This window comes from Myxocyprinus asiaticus, chromosome 31, assembly GCF_019703515.2.
Source record: "Myxocyprinus asiaticus isolate MX2 ecotype Aquarium Trade chromosome 31, UBuf_Myxa_2, whole genome shotgun sequence".
NCBI classification, from domain to species: Eukaryota; Metazoa; Chordata; class Actinopteri; order Cypriniformes; family Catostomidae; genus Myxocyprinus; species Myxocyprinus asiaticus.
This window is the reverse complement of record NC_059374.1, coordinates 33,735,540-33,754,606: the sequence shown is the minus strand read 5'-3', so window position 1 is coordinate 33,754,606 and position 19,067 is coordinate 33,735,540. Positions and strand designations below refer to the sequence as shown.

General features: G+C 39.7%; 1 protein-coding gene across 1 annotated transcript in view; it reads left to right on the top strand.

Moving 5' to 3' along the window:
• The window catches only part of LOC127422243 (neurobeachin-like), a 382,851-nt gene that overhangs the window by 166,652 nt on the left and 197,132 nt on the right, over positions 1–19,067 (top strand). Inside the window, exon 29 of the mRNA XM_051665603.1 lies at positions 6,183–6,624. Within this exon, the coding sequence (XP_051521563.1) occupies positions 6,183–6,624 (442 nt within the window). The remainder of the gene's footprint in view (positions 1–6,182; positions 6,625–19,067) is intronic.

The following is a 19,067-nucleotide window of genomic DNA, read 5'->3' as shown; positions in this document are numbered from 1 at the left end:
CAGTGCCCATTAGGAAGGCAATCCACCAGAGGAGAATGGGATCATAGAGGCTGAGGCAGTACTCTGCGTCAGTCTCGTAAATTTCAGGGAAAAAAGGGACGGGGGGAATTTTTCCAAACAGCATGTAGCAGACAATTGTCTGCACCCAAACCGGCATCCAGACGTCCTGCGTGGCTGAATCAGGCCTCACTGACCTTGCTATGGGAATGCAATGACTATTAATGAGAAAGACCCAACATCTGCAGAACAACTGGGACAGGACAAGCAGGAGATTGAATACAGAGTTGTCATGTCTGCAAGGATTTGAGTTTATTGTGAAGAATAGGAGCTTTTCTATCTGAGGATGATGAGTATTGAAGAGTTTGACCTCAAATACTTTCAAAGGACAGCAACTCATGTAGTACATTGCCATTGTGCTACATGAGTATGGTTTTCTTGACAATATGTGAATAAGATATTTGAATTAGACCCTTATTGTTATACCTCTCCTTACATTTTCATACATACAATGTTATAGATTTATGAAAAATTAACATTCATTATAAACTTCGTAAAAAATGATGTTCTTTAATGCATTTCAACACAGAAAGAACAGAAGAAAGAATGTCATGAAATTTTGAAATCAGCAAGTGTGAGCAAGGCATAATTTTTGTTAAGTCTAATATTATCCATGTTTTGATTAATAAATTGCATTTGTAGCCTTGTAATATAGCACTTTGTGTTTAGAGCACCATAGTGGAGATTTTGATATCCTTTAAAAAAGAAACAAGAAGAAAGCAACAATTGTATTCAAGGATATGCTGGCAATATTTTAAACTGCATAATTTTAAAAGAAAGTATTGGAAAGAACTGTTGTGAAATACTTAATGATGTTTCTTTTGCAATAATTATTCTTAATTTGTCTACATTCAAAGCAATTTAAACCCAATCAACAGCATTTGTGGAATGTTTATTACCACAAACATTTTTTTTTTACTTGTCCATCATTTATATATATATATATATATATATATATATATATATATATATATATATATATGTATATATATAAACAAAACAAATGAAGCAAAAATCAGTGTTACAGTAAGGCACCTACAATGGAAGAAATGGTAACACTTTATTTTAGGGATCAGAAATTAGAGTAATTCATGACTAATAATTACACTTGTAAGTGACTAGTTATTGACTTGTTTGGCATTAATAAGTATCTATTAAGCCTTTATTGGCTGATTTCCTATTCTTGCTTTTTAGACCCTTTACATTTGCTTTTGTCATAACAATGAATTTATTAGCTAAAAAAAAAAAAAAACATGTCAGTAGCTAGTATGATGCAAATTACATCCTTTATAGGTTCTCAGTACTCTGTGTGAATGTGTGGCTTATAGGTATAAAATACCTGTAGAATGCATATAGTATTTCAACAAAGCAGGGAAGGTTATGGTTAGGTTTAGGTTTAGGGTTTGGCATAGGGTGCCTTTGGGAGACTAAATAAACACAATAAACATGTTGCACTGATGCCCCTATACTGAATGGTAGTATTTAATTAAGGGTGCAAATAGTATCTAACACTATTTGTACTTAGTGCAAAGAAAATGCTTTTTGTTGCATTTTACACTAAGCAACAAAAGTCTCTGCCTTCCATATTTATTTTATACTTATAAGCTGCACATTCACACAGTGTAATGAGAACCTATAAAGGATGTATACCTTACTAGCTATTGGTATATTTTGTTTTTACCTAACAAGTTAATTGTTAGGGAAAAAGAAATGTAAAGAGGCTATTAGGCAAGGGCAAGAAATCAGCAAACAAAGGCTTAATAAAAGCCTTATAATTCTGAACAAGTCTGTAACCAGTCCCTTACAAGTCCAGTTATTACACTATGTAACACAATTTTTGTTCCTGGGTAATAAGTGTTATTTCCTAATTGCTTATGCCTCAAAAGTATAGAAAATGGCTATTATTCCCCACAAAATTTGCTTTTTTGACCAGGACAGTGATATTTTGAAATGTACCTATTTCCAATGAGAAAACGGGCAAATTTGTGTCTTTTCGTTCACATAAAGTCCATATTAACATGTATTTATACTAAAGTAATACAAAAATGACTACAAAAGATTTAGAAGTGAGCAGTTTTTCGAGATTTACGATTATAGTGTAAATCACTTTCATGAATCAGCCCCTAAATGTACTCATCATACTTCAAGGCGTCCAGCAAGGTCTTGATGCTGTTGTAATCCTCTTTGAGGTGCACCGAGTGAGCCAGGGGAAGAGACGGGTACTTGTTACCATTATGGAGCAGCACGGCTTTGAGGCTCCTGGATGAGCTGTCAATGAAGAGGCGGCACTCATTCTAGTTACAGGCGATTCAGATTGCCTCGAACAGACTGGTCACATTGTGGCAGAAGCAGAGCCCATCTTGATGGGTGAAGAAGCTGGAAAAAGTTTGGTGACGCTTCCTCTGATCTGTGACTTGCACACTTTCATCCAACAAGTTCCACTGCTTGAGCCTAAGCTCGGCATTGGACTTGGTGAGACCAAGATCTCTAATCAAGTCATTGAGGTCTTTTTGGTTGGGGTAGTATGGGTTTCTCTCCTCAGCTCCACCTCTGAAATTGTCATCTGGATCTACAACGTCTTCCTCACTCTCTGACTTGGTGCTCTCTTCTAAAGACGGCTGCTCTGTCTCCGGTGGAGTGGGTATGGGGAGCTCATGGCAGTGTGGCACAAGGGACGATGGATTAAGGAAGGCCCAGATATGTGATAGCAGGTGCAGTCTTGCCAGTCTGACGTTTGGTAGGGTCCACCATGCAGAAGTTGCAGTTGCTTGAGTGGTCAGAGGGTTCCTGCAAAATTCTTGGGATAGTGAACTCCATGGCTCTCTTTTCCCCTCTGTACCATACTACAAAAATACATTTATTTCACCCACAACTAATGTGTAAGAGATTCTTGCAACATTTTTCATATATGATATATTTTTTCAATAACATTGAAAATTGTAAAACATTTTAAAATTAAAAACTTTTACAATTTTAAAAATTAACAAATTTTATAACATAAAATTCCGAGCAACAATTGTCCATCTTACCTTCCAGAGTTTTTTTGCAGTGCTCGAAGGTGAAATGAGGTGCCCAGGGTTTGTCTTGATCCCCAACAGGCATGCCGAAATATGCCTTGTAGGCCTCACACATCTTAGCAGATGCTTCTACGGAGTACTTTTTTGCTCTTATCTTGATAAATTGGCCGCAGACATAGCAAAATGTGTCTGCAGGATGCTTGCAGCCTCTTGATGCCATCTCAGAAAAATGCCATTATGTATCCACTTAGGCAGCTGGATCTAAACTGAACTGGTGGGCTTAAGGCCCCTGTATTTATACTACTATTTATATTACTGGAAATTTCTAGAAAGTTCTAGAAGTTACTCCAAGTTTACTCAGCACTGAATCTATCTGGAATGTCCTGGAAAATAGGTACATTTCAAAATATTACTGTCCTGGTCACAAAAGCAAAGTTTGTGGGGAATAATTGTCATTATACTTTTGAGGCATAAACAATTAGTAAATAACACTTACTACACAGGAACCAAAACAAAAAATAATAATAATAATAATTTTTGTTACATGGTGTTATTAATTACTGTCTAATTTCTGATCCCTAAAATAAAGTGTTAGCGAAGAAATGGAATTGTAAGTGCCTTACTCTAAATGTGATTTTTTTTATTATTATTATTATTTAGGAACGAGTATGCAATTGATTGAGCTTTACTTGTATTCAACCCAAAACTATCTTTTATGTTCTAAATTGAATGTTTAACATTGTAACTAACTAGATTAAAAAGTTTGAAGCAAACTTTGAGGTTGGCTTGGCAAAGCCTTGTCTAAGATAGATAGACAGACAGACAGACAGACAGACAGACACAGATAGATAGACAGACAGGCAGACAGATAGACAGACAGACTGTTGCATTTCTAACTGGTTGCTAGGGTATTCTTGGTGGTTGCTAGGGCATTGCTAGGTGGTAGCTAGGTGGTTGTTAGGGTGTTCTGGGTGGTTGCTAATGTTCTAAATCTGTTTAAAACATTTAAAAATGTTTAACATTGTAATCAATTCATATGAGGGCGGTATAGCTTCCACAGGTATGTTGTAGCTTAGTGGGTAAAGATCTAGGCTAGTAACCAATGTTGGGCCTCATGTATTCAGGTAGAAGACAAAGGCAGGCCTAACACAGTCCTAAAAACCTAACTCAAGCCCCCACATTCCAAGTCGTAAATTATACTGATAAAAATCGCGCCAAAATCAAACAAAGGGAGTCCAAAACAGACTACAAATCCCATGAGGCCTTGCTCACTAAAGGATCAAACTCTCAACTCCTACTGCATGAGGTACACAACAGAACGCACCTCAAACCATGACATCATCAGGAGTTGAAATACCTCTGAAATGCTTTCGGGATTGGCTTCCAGCAACTTTGTTTGCAGCCTGTGGACGCAGCTCATCGCTGCTCTCATGTGCAACCTCGTGGCACAAGGAAGTAACGTCCGACTTGAAACTGTAGCCATACAATCTCCATCTCGCTGGACGAGTTGAGATTACTCTGTGTTCAACCGAACACTCTAACAGATCCGAAGGAGACCGCTGAGCAATTCGCATCTTCATCCGTTGGCCTACAGAAGTGAAGAGATTAAAGATTTCTCTTCCATCTTCAATCAAGTCGACATTTCTGAGTTCTCCGTCAGCCCGCCAAGAATCAACAGCCGTACTGCCCACCGACAGAGCGAGGAAACGGCCTCCCATCATCACCCGAGCCTCAAGGAACCGGGTCGGAGTTAAAGGACGGAGGAAAACACATTCTACCTGTGTCCTCATGCGATTCAAGTAAGAGGTTTACGTCTGGGCAGAGATAGAATATTATAGTGTGTTATTCTTGTGTTTCAAGGTTTTTTTTTGCTTGTACAGTTTACGGACCGCCATGTCCGCTCATTATTAATACTCAGGGTATTAATTATCATGAATTTGTTTTGCTGTATTGTGGTCCAACCAAATTGGATTGTTGTGCAATTTCGCCATCGTGGGTGAGACAGCAACTGAGTTCATCCATTAAAGAGTCAAATAACGTAGGACTTTTACGAGCCATCCACCGCGTCTCTGAGTGATAAACTAACAGCTGCTTTCTCTCCCAATATTGCAAAATCGGCTTTAGGGCTGTCACTTAATTCTCTCTCTCTCTCTCGTACTAACCACACAACCACACAACACACACACACACACACCCTATGTGTTATAGGATTATTTTTATTTCCATATCTAATCATATCACTGTTTAGTTTGTAGTTGTAAGTCGGAAGTTTATTGACTGCATTGTATTAATTATTAATTGATATTACTGCATAAATAAACTTTGTTTATATTACAAAGAGAAGTGTTTTGGTTTGTTTTGCATACGCCTGTGTCATTGCTGACGGGATGTCATTGCTCGGATTCAAACCTTCATTCATTGTTTTTTTTCCCGAAAATCGATATTCTTCGGATGTCGATTTTCCTAAGAAAACAATCTAATATTGAGACTGTTTTACTATTTGGTTATTAGTCCCTGATTTCAGGGTGGTGCCCCGTCAATGTTAATCCTTATTAATATTCTATTGATTTTTGATAATTGATAATTATCTTTGATGATTGAATTTGAATGATCAATAAGCTAGTGTTAATTTTAAATAATGTTTCATCGATGTTAACAATTAACGATTATCTTTGATAATTGTTGATTTAAAGGATAAAAAAAAGCTAAAATTGATTCTCATCAATGTTCTATTGATTTTAATAATTAATAATTATCTTTGATAATTATTAATTATTGCTAATAACCAAACTTGCTCCTAAACGTAGCACACTACATTTACTGGAGCCCCATATGAGGTTTTAATGAGTTAGATTCAATTGATTAATTTAAATATTAATTAATAACTACAGAAATAATTATTAATTATTTCTGATAGTAACACTGATCTAAACAACCAGTAAAGCCCTACACCACAATGTTGTTGGTTCAAGCCACATAAGGGACCAGTCATGTTTAGAACTGTCTTTTTGTGTCCCTTTTATAAATGAACTGCAAGTTGGTTAATTTCTACTGGCCCTGGTTGTTTGACAGATTCTAATTCTCTGCTGTATGATTTGTGATCCTCAGAGAACCCATCAGCCCTCTTTGATGGCCAGAAGGATGCTCTTAATACAATAGAGGAGTCACGCCGGCAGACATCCCTCCCTCATTCTGACTCTGGACTGGGTGATGAGCAGATGTGCAGCATGATGAATGGGGCCGACCTTGAACTCTGTGCTGGGGGTCCGAATGGAATGAGTGGGCTGCTCTGCACCCTGTCCTCAGAGGTCAAGTCACAGGAGAACTTGACTGAGCCATCAAGCATGGAGCACCTCAAACCCTCCTCCTCGATCTCCAGTATTAGTCAGGCCAACAAAGGGATCAATGTCAAAGAAATCCTGAAGAGCCTGGTGGCAGCCCCTGTGGAGACCACAGAGAGTGGACCAGAACCCCTGCCCTACCCTGATCACCAGTCCATGAAGAGAGAAGCCCAAGCCATGCTACCCATGCAGTTCCATTCCTTTGACAGGTAACGTGATTTCACAACATTGTTACGATGCATTAACCTTTACTGTGGCACTCTATACTCTCTAAATTCTGAGAGCACCTTCGATTTTAGAAAAGGTTTTTACTACATGAAAACACACACACACACAGAGTAAAAAATACTGTCTGACACAGAGACATACGCATACATGCACAAACACCCACACTGAGGGCATGTTTATTCAGTTAACATTTAATAAACATGCTATGAAAAAAACATGCCACTGCAGACATGACAAGTGTTTTTAAAAAAAATTTTTTATTCAATTTATTTGTGTAGTGCATTTTACACTATATTATATTTATGACACTTACATTTATTCATCTAGTACTTAGAATCCATACAATGTGCGTGTGTGTGTGTGTAGTTGTCAAATAACATGACCATGATTTTTTTTTTTTTTTTTTAAGTTTTTGGCAACATGCTGTTTAAAATAGTTTTATTTGAAGTTCTGAGAATGCTTGACATTTTATACTACCATAACTATGTGAAAAATGTTTATTTAGTGCAACAAAATCAATGTAAGAAAAATGTGGGACATAACTGTGCTGTAAATAGATGTTAAAACATCAGAGACATGCAGGTACAGACATTTTGAAAAATACTGTATAAACTTAAAGGTGCAGTATGTAAGATTCAGAAACCCTTGTTATTAATGATACCTATGGCCGTTAAGTGAACTGCAGCCAGCTACCTGTTGCTCGTGCTTGTGCTCGTTCACACACTCCATAGGGATGCGAGTGAGCGAGCATCGACCAAAACAATGACGTAACGTACAAAGAGACTGAATGTGATTCACTGGCATCATGCTGACAGATGAGGTAGCATAATTAAAATTACACAGTTATGATTGTTTTACTACAAACTTTGAGAAAAAAACTACAAAACTACATATCAGCTAACATAACATACTGATACACACATACAGCTACATACTACCGAACTATACAAGACAGTTTACTGTTGCACTGCACTGTTATGTTGCACTATTGTATGTTTTGTATGTCATATGTTGTACTACGATCAAGAAACCAGTGTATTTGCTTAAATTTATCCTGTATACCTGACTTTTAGTATAAAGAGAAGATCATCGAAATCATTTGAAAGTTACGAAGCAAGGTAGCTTGCAATTCATCAGCGTTAGCAGGCAAGATCAAGTTAGCTAAAATTACACAGATAAATCCTTATGGCACTATATTTCACATGATTTGCAGTTATGTAAGCTTACCTGTCCAATAAGAAGAATGCCAATTCAGGGTCGGTTTTGATCCCCAAAACCGAACTAATGTCCCACCAGGAATCAAATGCCCTGCCGATGTTCACTCTAGTTTTTGCTCGACCATGATCACGTTCCCACTTAGCCAGACAGGATTCAGTAGATACATGTTTTTTGTTGTTGTTGTTGATTTTTTTGGCTTACTCTGAGTTTGTGTTGGAGTCGGTGTTGCTGGGAGCTGGACATTACCTAGCGTTACCTAGTGTTGCAGTTTGTTGTTGCTGTTGAATAGCGGAAGAGAAGCTACTGTCTGAGGAAAGTCTCTCGGGAGTGTGCATAAACGTCACATCCTTTGGATTTTCCCGGCAAAAGCGACCCGCTTCCTTCGCATGAAAATCAGTCTACAGGCTTTAATAGGCAACCTAGGAAGTCCAGGAAGGGCTCATTTTTTAAGTTGCGTTACAAGCCGTTCACACATTATTACATGAAAATTGTTACATATTGCACCTTTAAATAATTCAGTTAGTTCCTATAGAAACGCAACCCTTCAAATATATTAAATGTTAATTTAAGTAATAACTATACAGAACCACTTAATGAGCACATTTGGTCATTTTGCAGATTAACTCCTCATGTTTTCATTCTGTGTGACCTTCATGCATCTTTTCATGTTGGCGGTGTCTAAAAATCGTTTCTCAGATTGTTCTTAAGAAAAAGCCTTACCTCATTTCTGTCAAACGCAAGCATTTTATTTATTTTTTAGCAAGGTGTGGATTCTATGGATAATAATACAGGATGTGCTGCTCGAGTTCCCAGCATTAATAAATAATGCAGATTAGGCTACTGTGTACTATTTATTATTTTACTTAATACTGTTTTACTTTATACTATATGCTGTTGTTTTATTTGTTGTCATTTTCAGTTATTTGTTATATTGTCATTATTGAGAGCTCATATTTTACTTCAGTTGTTTTTGGTTGACACTGTTATTGTGATTTTTGGGATAAATGATACATTTAATTCATAAAAATTTCAGATGTTGCCTTCACATCGTGATGCATTAAAATGAACTCTGATAATTAATCCTTAATCGCATTATTAAAAACCCTGCTGACACGTGTACATTTATCTGTGGAATCCACTGTTATGGTGTCAACGTTGTCATGGAATTTGGAATCACTGATTTCAAACATCATATAGCCTGGTAGTTGAGATGGAACGTCTTTTGGCTATTTAAAGCCCATGTTTCTCCAGGTTGGCTTGTCTTTAGGAGAGACCACTCTGGAGTGAAAATTCTGCAAGGTAAATGGGGTGGGATTGGGGATAAGGGCCGGCAGGGCACCAGGGCTCATTCTGCGTGGCGAGGCGATGGTTGGAAACCGCAGATCATTAATTTATGGATGATCACTTTTGTGCTACGGCTCCGTGTTTATTTCAGCCTCTCTGATATTAACTCGTGCTTTAACTAGTTTATAAGTGCCCCTCCCGTGACCTATCAGGCCCCAGTTTATTGAATCCAGTCCCCTATGTATGTAGGGGAATCACTTTAGGCTCAAGTGTGTGCACTGCAAGGTTGGTTGGTTGGTCATCATTACTGAGAGCTCATATTTTACTTCAGTTGTTTTTGGTTGACACTGGTATTGTGATTTGTGGGATAAATGATCAATTTAATTAATAAAAACTTCAGATGCTGCCTTCGCATTGTGATGTATTAAAATGAACCCTGATAATTAATCCTTAATCTCATTATTATAACAACCCTGCGCTACGGCTCTACATTTATTTCAGCCTCTCTGATATTAACTTGTGCTTTAACTAGTTAAAAGCGCCCCTCCCGTGACCTATATGGCCCCATTTTATTGAATCTAGTCCCCTATGTATGTAGGGGAATCACTTTAGACTGAAGTGTGTGTCCTGCAAGGTTGGTTGGTTGGTAGGACGCAGGGTGGGACGGTGCATCTAGTCACCTCAGGGGATCAGTAAGAGATAGAAGTAGGGTGTGCCTGGCAAAGTTAGTAGGAAGGATGCAGTGTGAGCCCTAATTTTTTTAAAGATCTAAATTATCTCATGTCAAGCATGTTGTTCTTATTTTGCCTTTTATACATTGCAAATATTTGATAAAATATGTTAATTAATTGACAGTTTATGGAGATTAGTGACTATTTTGTGTCATGTAAAGTGAACCCTTAAAATTATTCTTTGAATCCCCCAATAAATGTTTATCACATCTAGAGCCTTTATTCCAAAAGTTATTGCATTCAACAAGGACATTTGTGACCTCAACACTCACGTCACCCCCCACCCCCAAATGGTTTGGTCCCTCCAATGTTCAAGACATGTTATGGCCTTGCCTTTAGATCCCTTAAATTATATTTAGGATCAACAGTGTTTGCATTTATTACATCTAGGACTAAATGTTATGACATTTAGGGCCTTATACATTGAGGACCAAAAAATATTCATTTAGGGCCTTTAATATATTTAGGACCAAATGTTATGATGTTTATGGCCTTTATTACTTTATGACCAAATAATTATTTGATTTAGGCCCTTTATTGCATTTAGGACCAGTTATTAGATTCGTGCCTTCTACAACATCTGGTCACCCTAGGTCCCAATGACACTAAAACCGACATATGTTCACTTGCATACAACATGACGGCGCTCATGAATGTGAACCTAGCACCATATGTAAAATAAAGCAGAGTATCATCTGAGTATATGAGATTGAGTATCATCATCTCTCATTTTTTTTTATTTATTTTTTTTAAATACTATTCTGCTATTTCATCTTTGGTTTTTGTGTCGAGTCTTGCGTTGTTTTTTGAGCATTCCGCCACAAACTTAGCTTAAAAATAGTGTATATAGCATACTTCTTGTTAAGATGCTGTGTCAAGTTAAAAGTAATCTAACTTATAAAACCATGTCTCTCAACCCCGGCATTCTGTTCCATTCCATTTTGCTCCATCTGTTTGGAATTTTAGAGTGTCTTCTGTAAATACCCCCTAAGAAACTCGTTCGATTGGGGCCAGGTGAACCACAAACCAGCTAAATTACACAGGGCTTCCTTAAAAATGATTAGTCGTTCAGGCAACCCACTGAATAGTTGAGTTTGAAGATATGTAGTTTGCACATCCGTTATTCTTTGAAACAATTATATGCTAGAGTGCTTGTGACTGTGGTAAAGTGTAATAATAATAACCTCCACTGGGTGGCACCAGTATGCATCAGAGTGAAAGAGAAATCATTGGCTTTATGTTGATTGAATGTTTCGTGTCACCAATAGCACTACTGTAGCCCATTTACTGCAGATGTATACATACAAGGCCCTTAAAAGTACAGTGACCTTTTCTGTGTGTATGTGATCCCCCTGGATTCCATGCCTTTAAACACTACACAATACATCACAGTCAAACTATGATGAATACCTGGATTAGTCTTTTCCCTGAGGAATGGCCATAATAATTTTTTTGGCCATAAGCAAGCCATAACTCACTTTAAATTCCCTGTACTTCCTATCACTAAGAATTGCTGTGTTTGAAAATGTCTCTGAGATGTGCTTGAGCGTTTTGAGACATGTTTACATTCCAAGGCTAGATAAAATCTCCATGTGATTTGTCTCTGCTCTTAAGACACATATTTAGAAGCTGTTGCTGTTCAGGGCTGCACAAAATCAACATATGTAAACAGAAATTGAATGAATATATATACAGTATATATATACATTTTAAGATTAACCTGTTCACTTTGACTTATAGTTACCTTTATATTGTATGCTAAAATTTCAAGACTAAGCTAAAATCGTCAGTTCTAATCTTAATCACTGGCCGCTATGCACCTTTCAGAAGTCAGGATGCTGGTAACACTTTACAATAAGGGTCCATTCATTAAAATTAGTTAATGCAAGTATAATGAACTAACAGTGAACAATATATATTTTTTACAGCATTTATTAATCTTTGTTATTGTTAGTTAATAAAAATACAATTGTTCGTTGTTAGTTCATAGTGCATTAACACAATGTATTCCTATATGGTGAAATAAAATGAACATTAACCAAGATTATTAAATGCTGTAAAAGTATTGTTCATTGTTAGTTAATGTTAACTGTTGTTAACTAATGTTAACAAATGGAACCTTATTGTAAAGTGTTTGCAGACTTCCCTCTGTGAAATGGTATATAATCGGTACTTATTAACTATGAGATTTGCTGTGACATTATTTGAATGAGCAAAGCTATCATTTTGTTGCAAACCAGTCTTTTACTGTGTTAGCTTTAGTTTCAGATTTAAAGGAATATATCAGTGTAACAGGTTCATTGGGTGTAAGGAGGAAGCTGGAACCGGATCAGCAATCCACGTGAGCTTTATTTAAATCACACAGAAATCACTTTCCAGCGTAAACAGGTACCAAAAACACTCCTTTTCAGCCTCAAACAAAATGCACAGCGTTCGATGCGTAAACTCTCCTTTCTCTGGCGTTGGGCTCTCTCTTAAATCCCTCTCATGCCCTCACTGGAGTGAAAAACAGGTGTTAGAGATAATCATTGACAGGTGATAATTCTCGCCGTTCTCATCTCCCGATCTCACTCTCCATTCACAAACCGCTCGACCACACCCCCACCACCACATACTCCCATCGCCCGACTCATGCCAGGGAGCCGTCCGGCCTTCCCAGCCACCCCCCCCCCCCCCCCCCCCCGCCCATTCCTGGAGAGTAAGTCCGCAACAGCCATCTGCGCACCCGGTCTGTGGACCACCTCGAATGGCTGAAGGGCTAGATACCAACGGGTGATCCATGCGTTGGCATCTTTCATGCGATGGAGCCACTGGAGTGGGCCGTGGTGAAAGCCCATCCCAGGAGATAGTAGCGAAGGGTGAGGACTGCCCACTTGATGGCCGGACACTATTTCTCAATGGTGCTGTACCTCGCCTCTCTCGCCGAGAGCTTCTGGCTGATGTACAGCACCGGACGCTCCTCCCCCTCAACCACCTGGGACAACACCGCTCCCAACCCCCTGTCAAACACGTCAGTCTGTAAAACATAAGGGAGAGAAAAATCAGGAGAATGTAACAAAGGCCCACCACAAAGTGCTGCTTTCACCTGCGTAAAAGCCAGTTGGCATGGCGCTGTCCACTGGACCAGGCTGATGAGGTCCAAATGATTAGGCACAAACCTTCTATAGTAACCAGCCAGCCCCAGTAACTGTCTCACCTCCTTTTTGGTCTTGGGTCACGGACAGGCTGCAATTGCTACCCCTGGGGTCGTTTCGATATAGTGCTCTATGAGATTCGTACGACCGGGAAGAGGCGAGAACAGGTCAGAGAATTCTCCTTGCAACCTGGCAACCTCTGTGAATTTTGACGGTGAGAGGTGGTCTCCACAAGTGACCGGGGTGACTTGATCGGTGGATTTTAAGTTCACCTCCAGTCCGAGCTCCGCCCTCTCTGGAACCACCGTCACAAAGTCACAGGGACCGCCTCTCTCCATGGTTTTAGGAGGTTGAGGTGGTAAATATGACGTGCTCTGCCTCTATCCATTCGTTTAACCTCATAATCGATTTCCCCGACTCGCCGTGTGACCTCAAAGAGCCCTTGCCACTTGGTGAGTAATTTAGAGCTTGATGTGGGGAGCAATACAAGGACCTTATCTCCCGGTGTAAATTCCCGTAGCCGAGTACCCCATTATACAGCCGGCTTTGGCATTCTTGAGCCCGTAGCAAATTCTCCTGCATTAATCGCCCTGGTGTGTGGAATTTTGTTCTCAGGTCAAGAACATATTGAATTGTGTTTTTGCTGTTTGAAGATCCCTCCTCCCAATTTTCGACAACACCCGTACAATAATTCAAATGGGGAGAACCCCATGGAGGCTTGCGGGACCTCTTGTACTGCAAACAATAGGGGCTCGAGCCACTTGTCCCAATTTCGAGGGTCTTCATGCACAAACTTATGAATCATATTTTTTAGTGTCTGATTAAATCGTTCAACCAAGCCATCCGTTTGGTGATGGTAAACGCTGGTCCGAATTGATTTAATCCCCAATAATTCACACAGTTCGCATAGTGTATGTGACATAAACATTGTGCCCTGATCAGTAAAGATTTATTTCGGAATCCCCACTCGTGAGATTATTATGAAGATTGCCTCTGCAACACTACATGCTGAGATGTTACGCAGAGGCACTGCTTCCGGATATTGCGTTGCGTAGTCCTCCAGAACCAACACAAAGCGATGCCCGTGTGCCGTCCGCTCTAATGGCCCAACGAGGTCCATGCCAATTCTTTGAAGGGGACCTCGATTAACGGAAGCGGCTACAATGGCGCTCTTGGGGTGGCTGGCGGATTCACCAGCTGACATTCACAGTATGCCGCACACCAACTGCAGACTTCCCCGTGAATGCCCGGCCAATAGAAATGGGCCATTAGATAGCTCAGTGTTTTTTCTGCCCTAAATGACCCACCATCGGATTATAATGAGCCGTCTGGAATAACATTTCCCGACGGCTCTTCTGTATTAGCAGTTGGGTTGTATCTTCCTTTGTCTGAGCGTCCTGTGTCACTCGATGCAAACGATCCTTGATAACTGATTCAATCATTCAATTTCACTTGGTCAAAGGCGTGCCTAAGGGTTTCGTCTTGTGTCTGCTCCAGAGGGAAATCTTCTGCAGGGAATCCTCTAAGTCTTACACACAAATTTCCTTCAATAAAGTAGTAAATGTCAGCCAATTCGTCCCCAGGATTAGTGGATGGGTGAGGCTGGGACTAACCACAGCCTCAACACTATACTTTTGTCCCTGAAATTGAATAATGACAGTCACTGAAAGGTAATTGAGAATATCACCGTGCACACACCTCACCTTCACCTGGCAGCTTGTACCCAAAACCTCGTCTTGAACCAAGCATTGATGGATGGAGATTTGGTTACAACCCGAATCCTCCATAGCTTGGTATGTACCCCCCTTAATACTCACAGGTGTGCGGTACATCCCAGCTCGATCGAGGGTGGTCTGCGGCGCTTCGGGCATCCGGACCAATGTCCCCACCTCCATCACCGGGCACCAGTCATGGAAATGCCCAGGCTCCCTGTAGCTCCAACAGACCAGCCCAGACTTTACGCCCGCACCCACGGCAGTGGATTCCTCAACCTGAGGGTTAGAGCAGAGAGGGATGGGAAACCGGCGGGTTGAGCAAACCCCAAAGCCGGGTAACCGGTTTGGGAGGGGGAACTCCCCATTTCTGGGGAGTGGGAACAGGACGGGAGGAAGGGGAGGGGGGAGAGAGAGAGAGAGAGAGAAAAGAGAAAGATGATGACAAGGGCTCGCCGGCCACCGGATAGGCCGCCATATGTTCCATACGTATAGGCCAGTTGGATGGCGTCATCAAGCGAAGTCGGGCGATGGCACTGGACCCACTCAGCAGTTCCCCTTGGCAGTTGAGCGGTGAACTGCTCCAGCACCATAAGATCGATCACCGCCTCGGCATCACAATCCTCCCTGGCCAGTACCCACTTCCGGCAGGCATCATGGAGCAGCTGGGCATAGACAAATGGCCGAGCGTGAGGGAGCGAAAATGCTGGCGATGTTGTTCTGGCGTGCGGCTGACCCGTTGCAAGATAGCCTACTTCAGGTCTTCGTACTCCAGAAAGTTGTCAGCAGGGAGTTGCTGAGTCGTGAGCTGGGCTTCCCCGGGCAGCAGCGGTAGCAGGTGAATTGCCCACTGGGCTTTCAGCCATCTGGAAGCTGTAGCGGTTTGCTCGAAGAGCCCCATGAACGCTTCCGGGTCATCCTGGGGCCCCATTTTGGCCAACATGAGTTGGGATATGACCATCGGCTCTCCCTTAAATCCCTCTCACACCCTCACTGCAATGAAAAACAGGTGTTAGAGATAATCATTGACAGGTGATAATTCTCGCCATTCTCATCTCCCGATCTCATTCTCCATTCACAAACCTGCACTCGACCACGCCTCCACCACCACAATCGGGTATAATACATGTTAAGCTCAATCAACAGAATTTGTGGATTAATGTTGATTACCACGAAACATTATTTCTACTCGTCCCTCTTTTTATTTAAAAAATAATTTATAATTATATTTATTTATCACACATTATATGTTTGCACGTATACAGTGAAATTCTTTTTTTTCACATATCCCAGCTAAGCTGGGGCCAGAGTGCAGGGTCAGCCATGATACAGCACCCCTGGAGCAGTTAGGGTCAAGGGCCTTGCTCAAGGGCCCTACAGTGGCATCTTGGTGGTGTTGGGGCTTGAACCCCCAACTTTCTGATCAGGAACCCAGAGCCTTAACCGCTGAGCCACCACTGCCCATACAGTGAGACACTAACTATGGATGTAAATGGGACAATTTTTTGGAAGCACTTACATTATTTCTTCGTTTAAAACTTGTGTAATATTTGAACTGTAAAGTTGTTTAAAGCTACACTATGAACAATTTCATTAATGATTAAGTGCACCAACAATCCGTCTTCCAAACCATGTTTTTCCTTACCCTGTTTCACTATGATAAGCTTATAATAATGATTTATATTTTAGAGCTGTTGGGACGGATTTGGCCATTCACTTCCATTGTAAGTGCCTCACTGTAACCTTGATTTTTGCTTGCTTGCTTTGTTTTATTTTTAAGAAAAGGAGGGGATTCTAAATTGTTTTTTGTGGAAATAAATATGTCACAAATGCTGTAGATTGAGCTTGACTTGTATTGAATCCAGAATATTCCTTTTACAGGTTGGTCGTTCTGTATGTCTCACTTTTTAAGGGACTGTTCAAACAGGACACATTTGTGCATTTTGTAACAGTTTTTGCCCAGGCTCCATGTACACATGCAGTAGACAGACGTCTTTGACCACTGCAACATCTCTCGCTTCTTTTTTATTTTTTATTATTATTTTTTTTACATAATTTAGTTGCATCTTTAATTCCATCCCTTTTAAAAGCACCACCATACAGCCATACACATTCAGACAAATGCCTTTAGCTGTTGTGTCTGATCTTGCAATGTTTTTTGAGGATTTTGCTACAAGCTGCATTAAGATGTATTGTCAAGTTGAAAACAATAATAATAATAATAATAATAATAATAACATCTTGAGACACTCGCTTTCTGTTCCATTAAACTGCACTGCATCTAAATTGTTTTGTGAACATGTTTTGTGTGAACATCCCCTAAGTGCGCAGTTCTTATTAAAATAAGCTACAATATCCACCAGACATAATGCCAGTAGTCTGAAAAATGACTTGTGTACGAATAGGCCTACAGTATGTGCTTTTAATGTGCTTCTCCAATCTCACACGGTGAGTCATAGGAACAATGGAACTGTTACCCATGCTGTAATGCATGCAACCACCACAGCACCATATATGAGGTATCTACTAACTTGTAAAGGTGGTGTGTGTGTGTGTGTGTGTGTGTGTGTGTGTGTGTGTGTGTGTGTGTGAGTGTTATGGTGGGTCTCCAGGGCGTTGATGACAGATTAAACAGAAGCGCCCCACCGTGGCCCCTGTTCCCCTCCTGTCTTCCTCACTCCTCAGCACCCTAATGGAGGCTGGCAGGCAGAAATGAGTTGCCATGGCAGAGTGTATTATTTTTGAAATGCTTTCACACAGGCCGTCCGCAGACGCAGGGTCATACCACTCACTCCCACATGCTTTAATGTCATCTACCGGCCCTGAAATTACTGTGTCTAATTGTTTGCCACCTGCCACCAAATGAGCTGCCAGCCGTGGACAGGCCTCTTCGATTGTCTGTCAGAAACTTAAAAGATTGGGAGTGACAACATCAAAAAAAACTCAAACAGAGGAGAGCTGAAAACTGACTCCCCCATCTCCATCTTTCTGGAGCTTGCCTTTGCAGATGGGGCCACCACCATGAAGAACTGAAAGCAAAGCTGTTGTGGTTTTAAAAAAGTCAATTCAAAAGAGTTAATCTCAAGCTTTGTTGAAAAATACATGCATTAGCTTGAGTCTTTGTAAATGCCAGGTATGGTAATAAACATTGCAATACAACTATAGTTTGCCGCTATATCTAGAGACCAGCACCTATAATTATTGTCATTAAAAATGTTCTTTTTAGATGTGGAGACCATTTATAATCTTAATAGCCTTTTAAAGAATATAAACTATTTGTATTATTCATATTCTAACCAAGATGAATAAATTTTTTATTCAAACTAAGTCAATTAAAAAAAAACATATTAATAAAATATTCGCTGTATAATTTATAGATCATTCACAATCCCCAAGCCAATGAATAATTCATAAGGAGTGTTCATATTTTATTAGAAACTTGTTCATCAGTCTAATAATATCAGCTCTACCTGTCAAATACAGTGCTGTGAAAAAGTATTTGCCCCTTCCTGATTTCTTCTATTTTTTTGTATTTGTCATACAAAATTGTTTTAGATCTTCAAACGTGATATAACATAAAACAAAGACAACCAGAGTAAACACAAAATACAGTTTTCATATATATAAATATATATATATATATATATATATATATATATATATATATATACACACACACACACACACACACACAACCGGTCAAAATTTTTGAAACACTTACTCTTTATTATAATTGTTTTCTTCACATTTTAGAATAATAGTAAAGTCATCAAAACTATTGAATAATATAAATGGAACTATGGGAATTATGTTGTGACTAAACAAAATCCAAAATAAATCAAAACTGTGTAATATTTTAGCATCTTCAGAGTAGTCACCCTTTGCCTAGAATTTGCAGACATGTACTCTTGACATTTTCTCAACCAACTTCTTGAGGTATCACCCTGGGATGCTTTTTAAACAGTATTGAAGGAGTTTTTGATATGGGTGATATAGTGTTGGATATATATATATATATATATATTTTTTTTTATTGAAGCAAAAAAGTTATCCAACACTATATCACCCATATCAAAAACAAACTGCCCCCTTAAATTTAATAGCTGGTTGTGCCACCTTTAGCAGTAACAACTGCAACCAAATGCTTCCGATAGCTGGAGATCAGTCTTTCACAACGCTGTGGTGGAATTTTGGCCCATTCTTATTTGCAGAACTTCTTTAGTTTAGCCACATTGGAGGGTTTTTGAGCATGCACTGCCTGTTTAAGGTCCTGTTACAGCATCTCAATCGGATTCAAGTCAGGACTTTGTCTAGGCCACTCCAGAACTTTAAGCTTCTTTTGAGC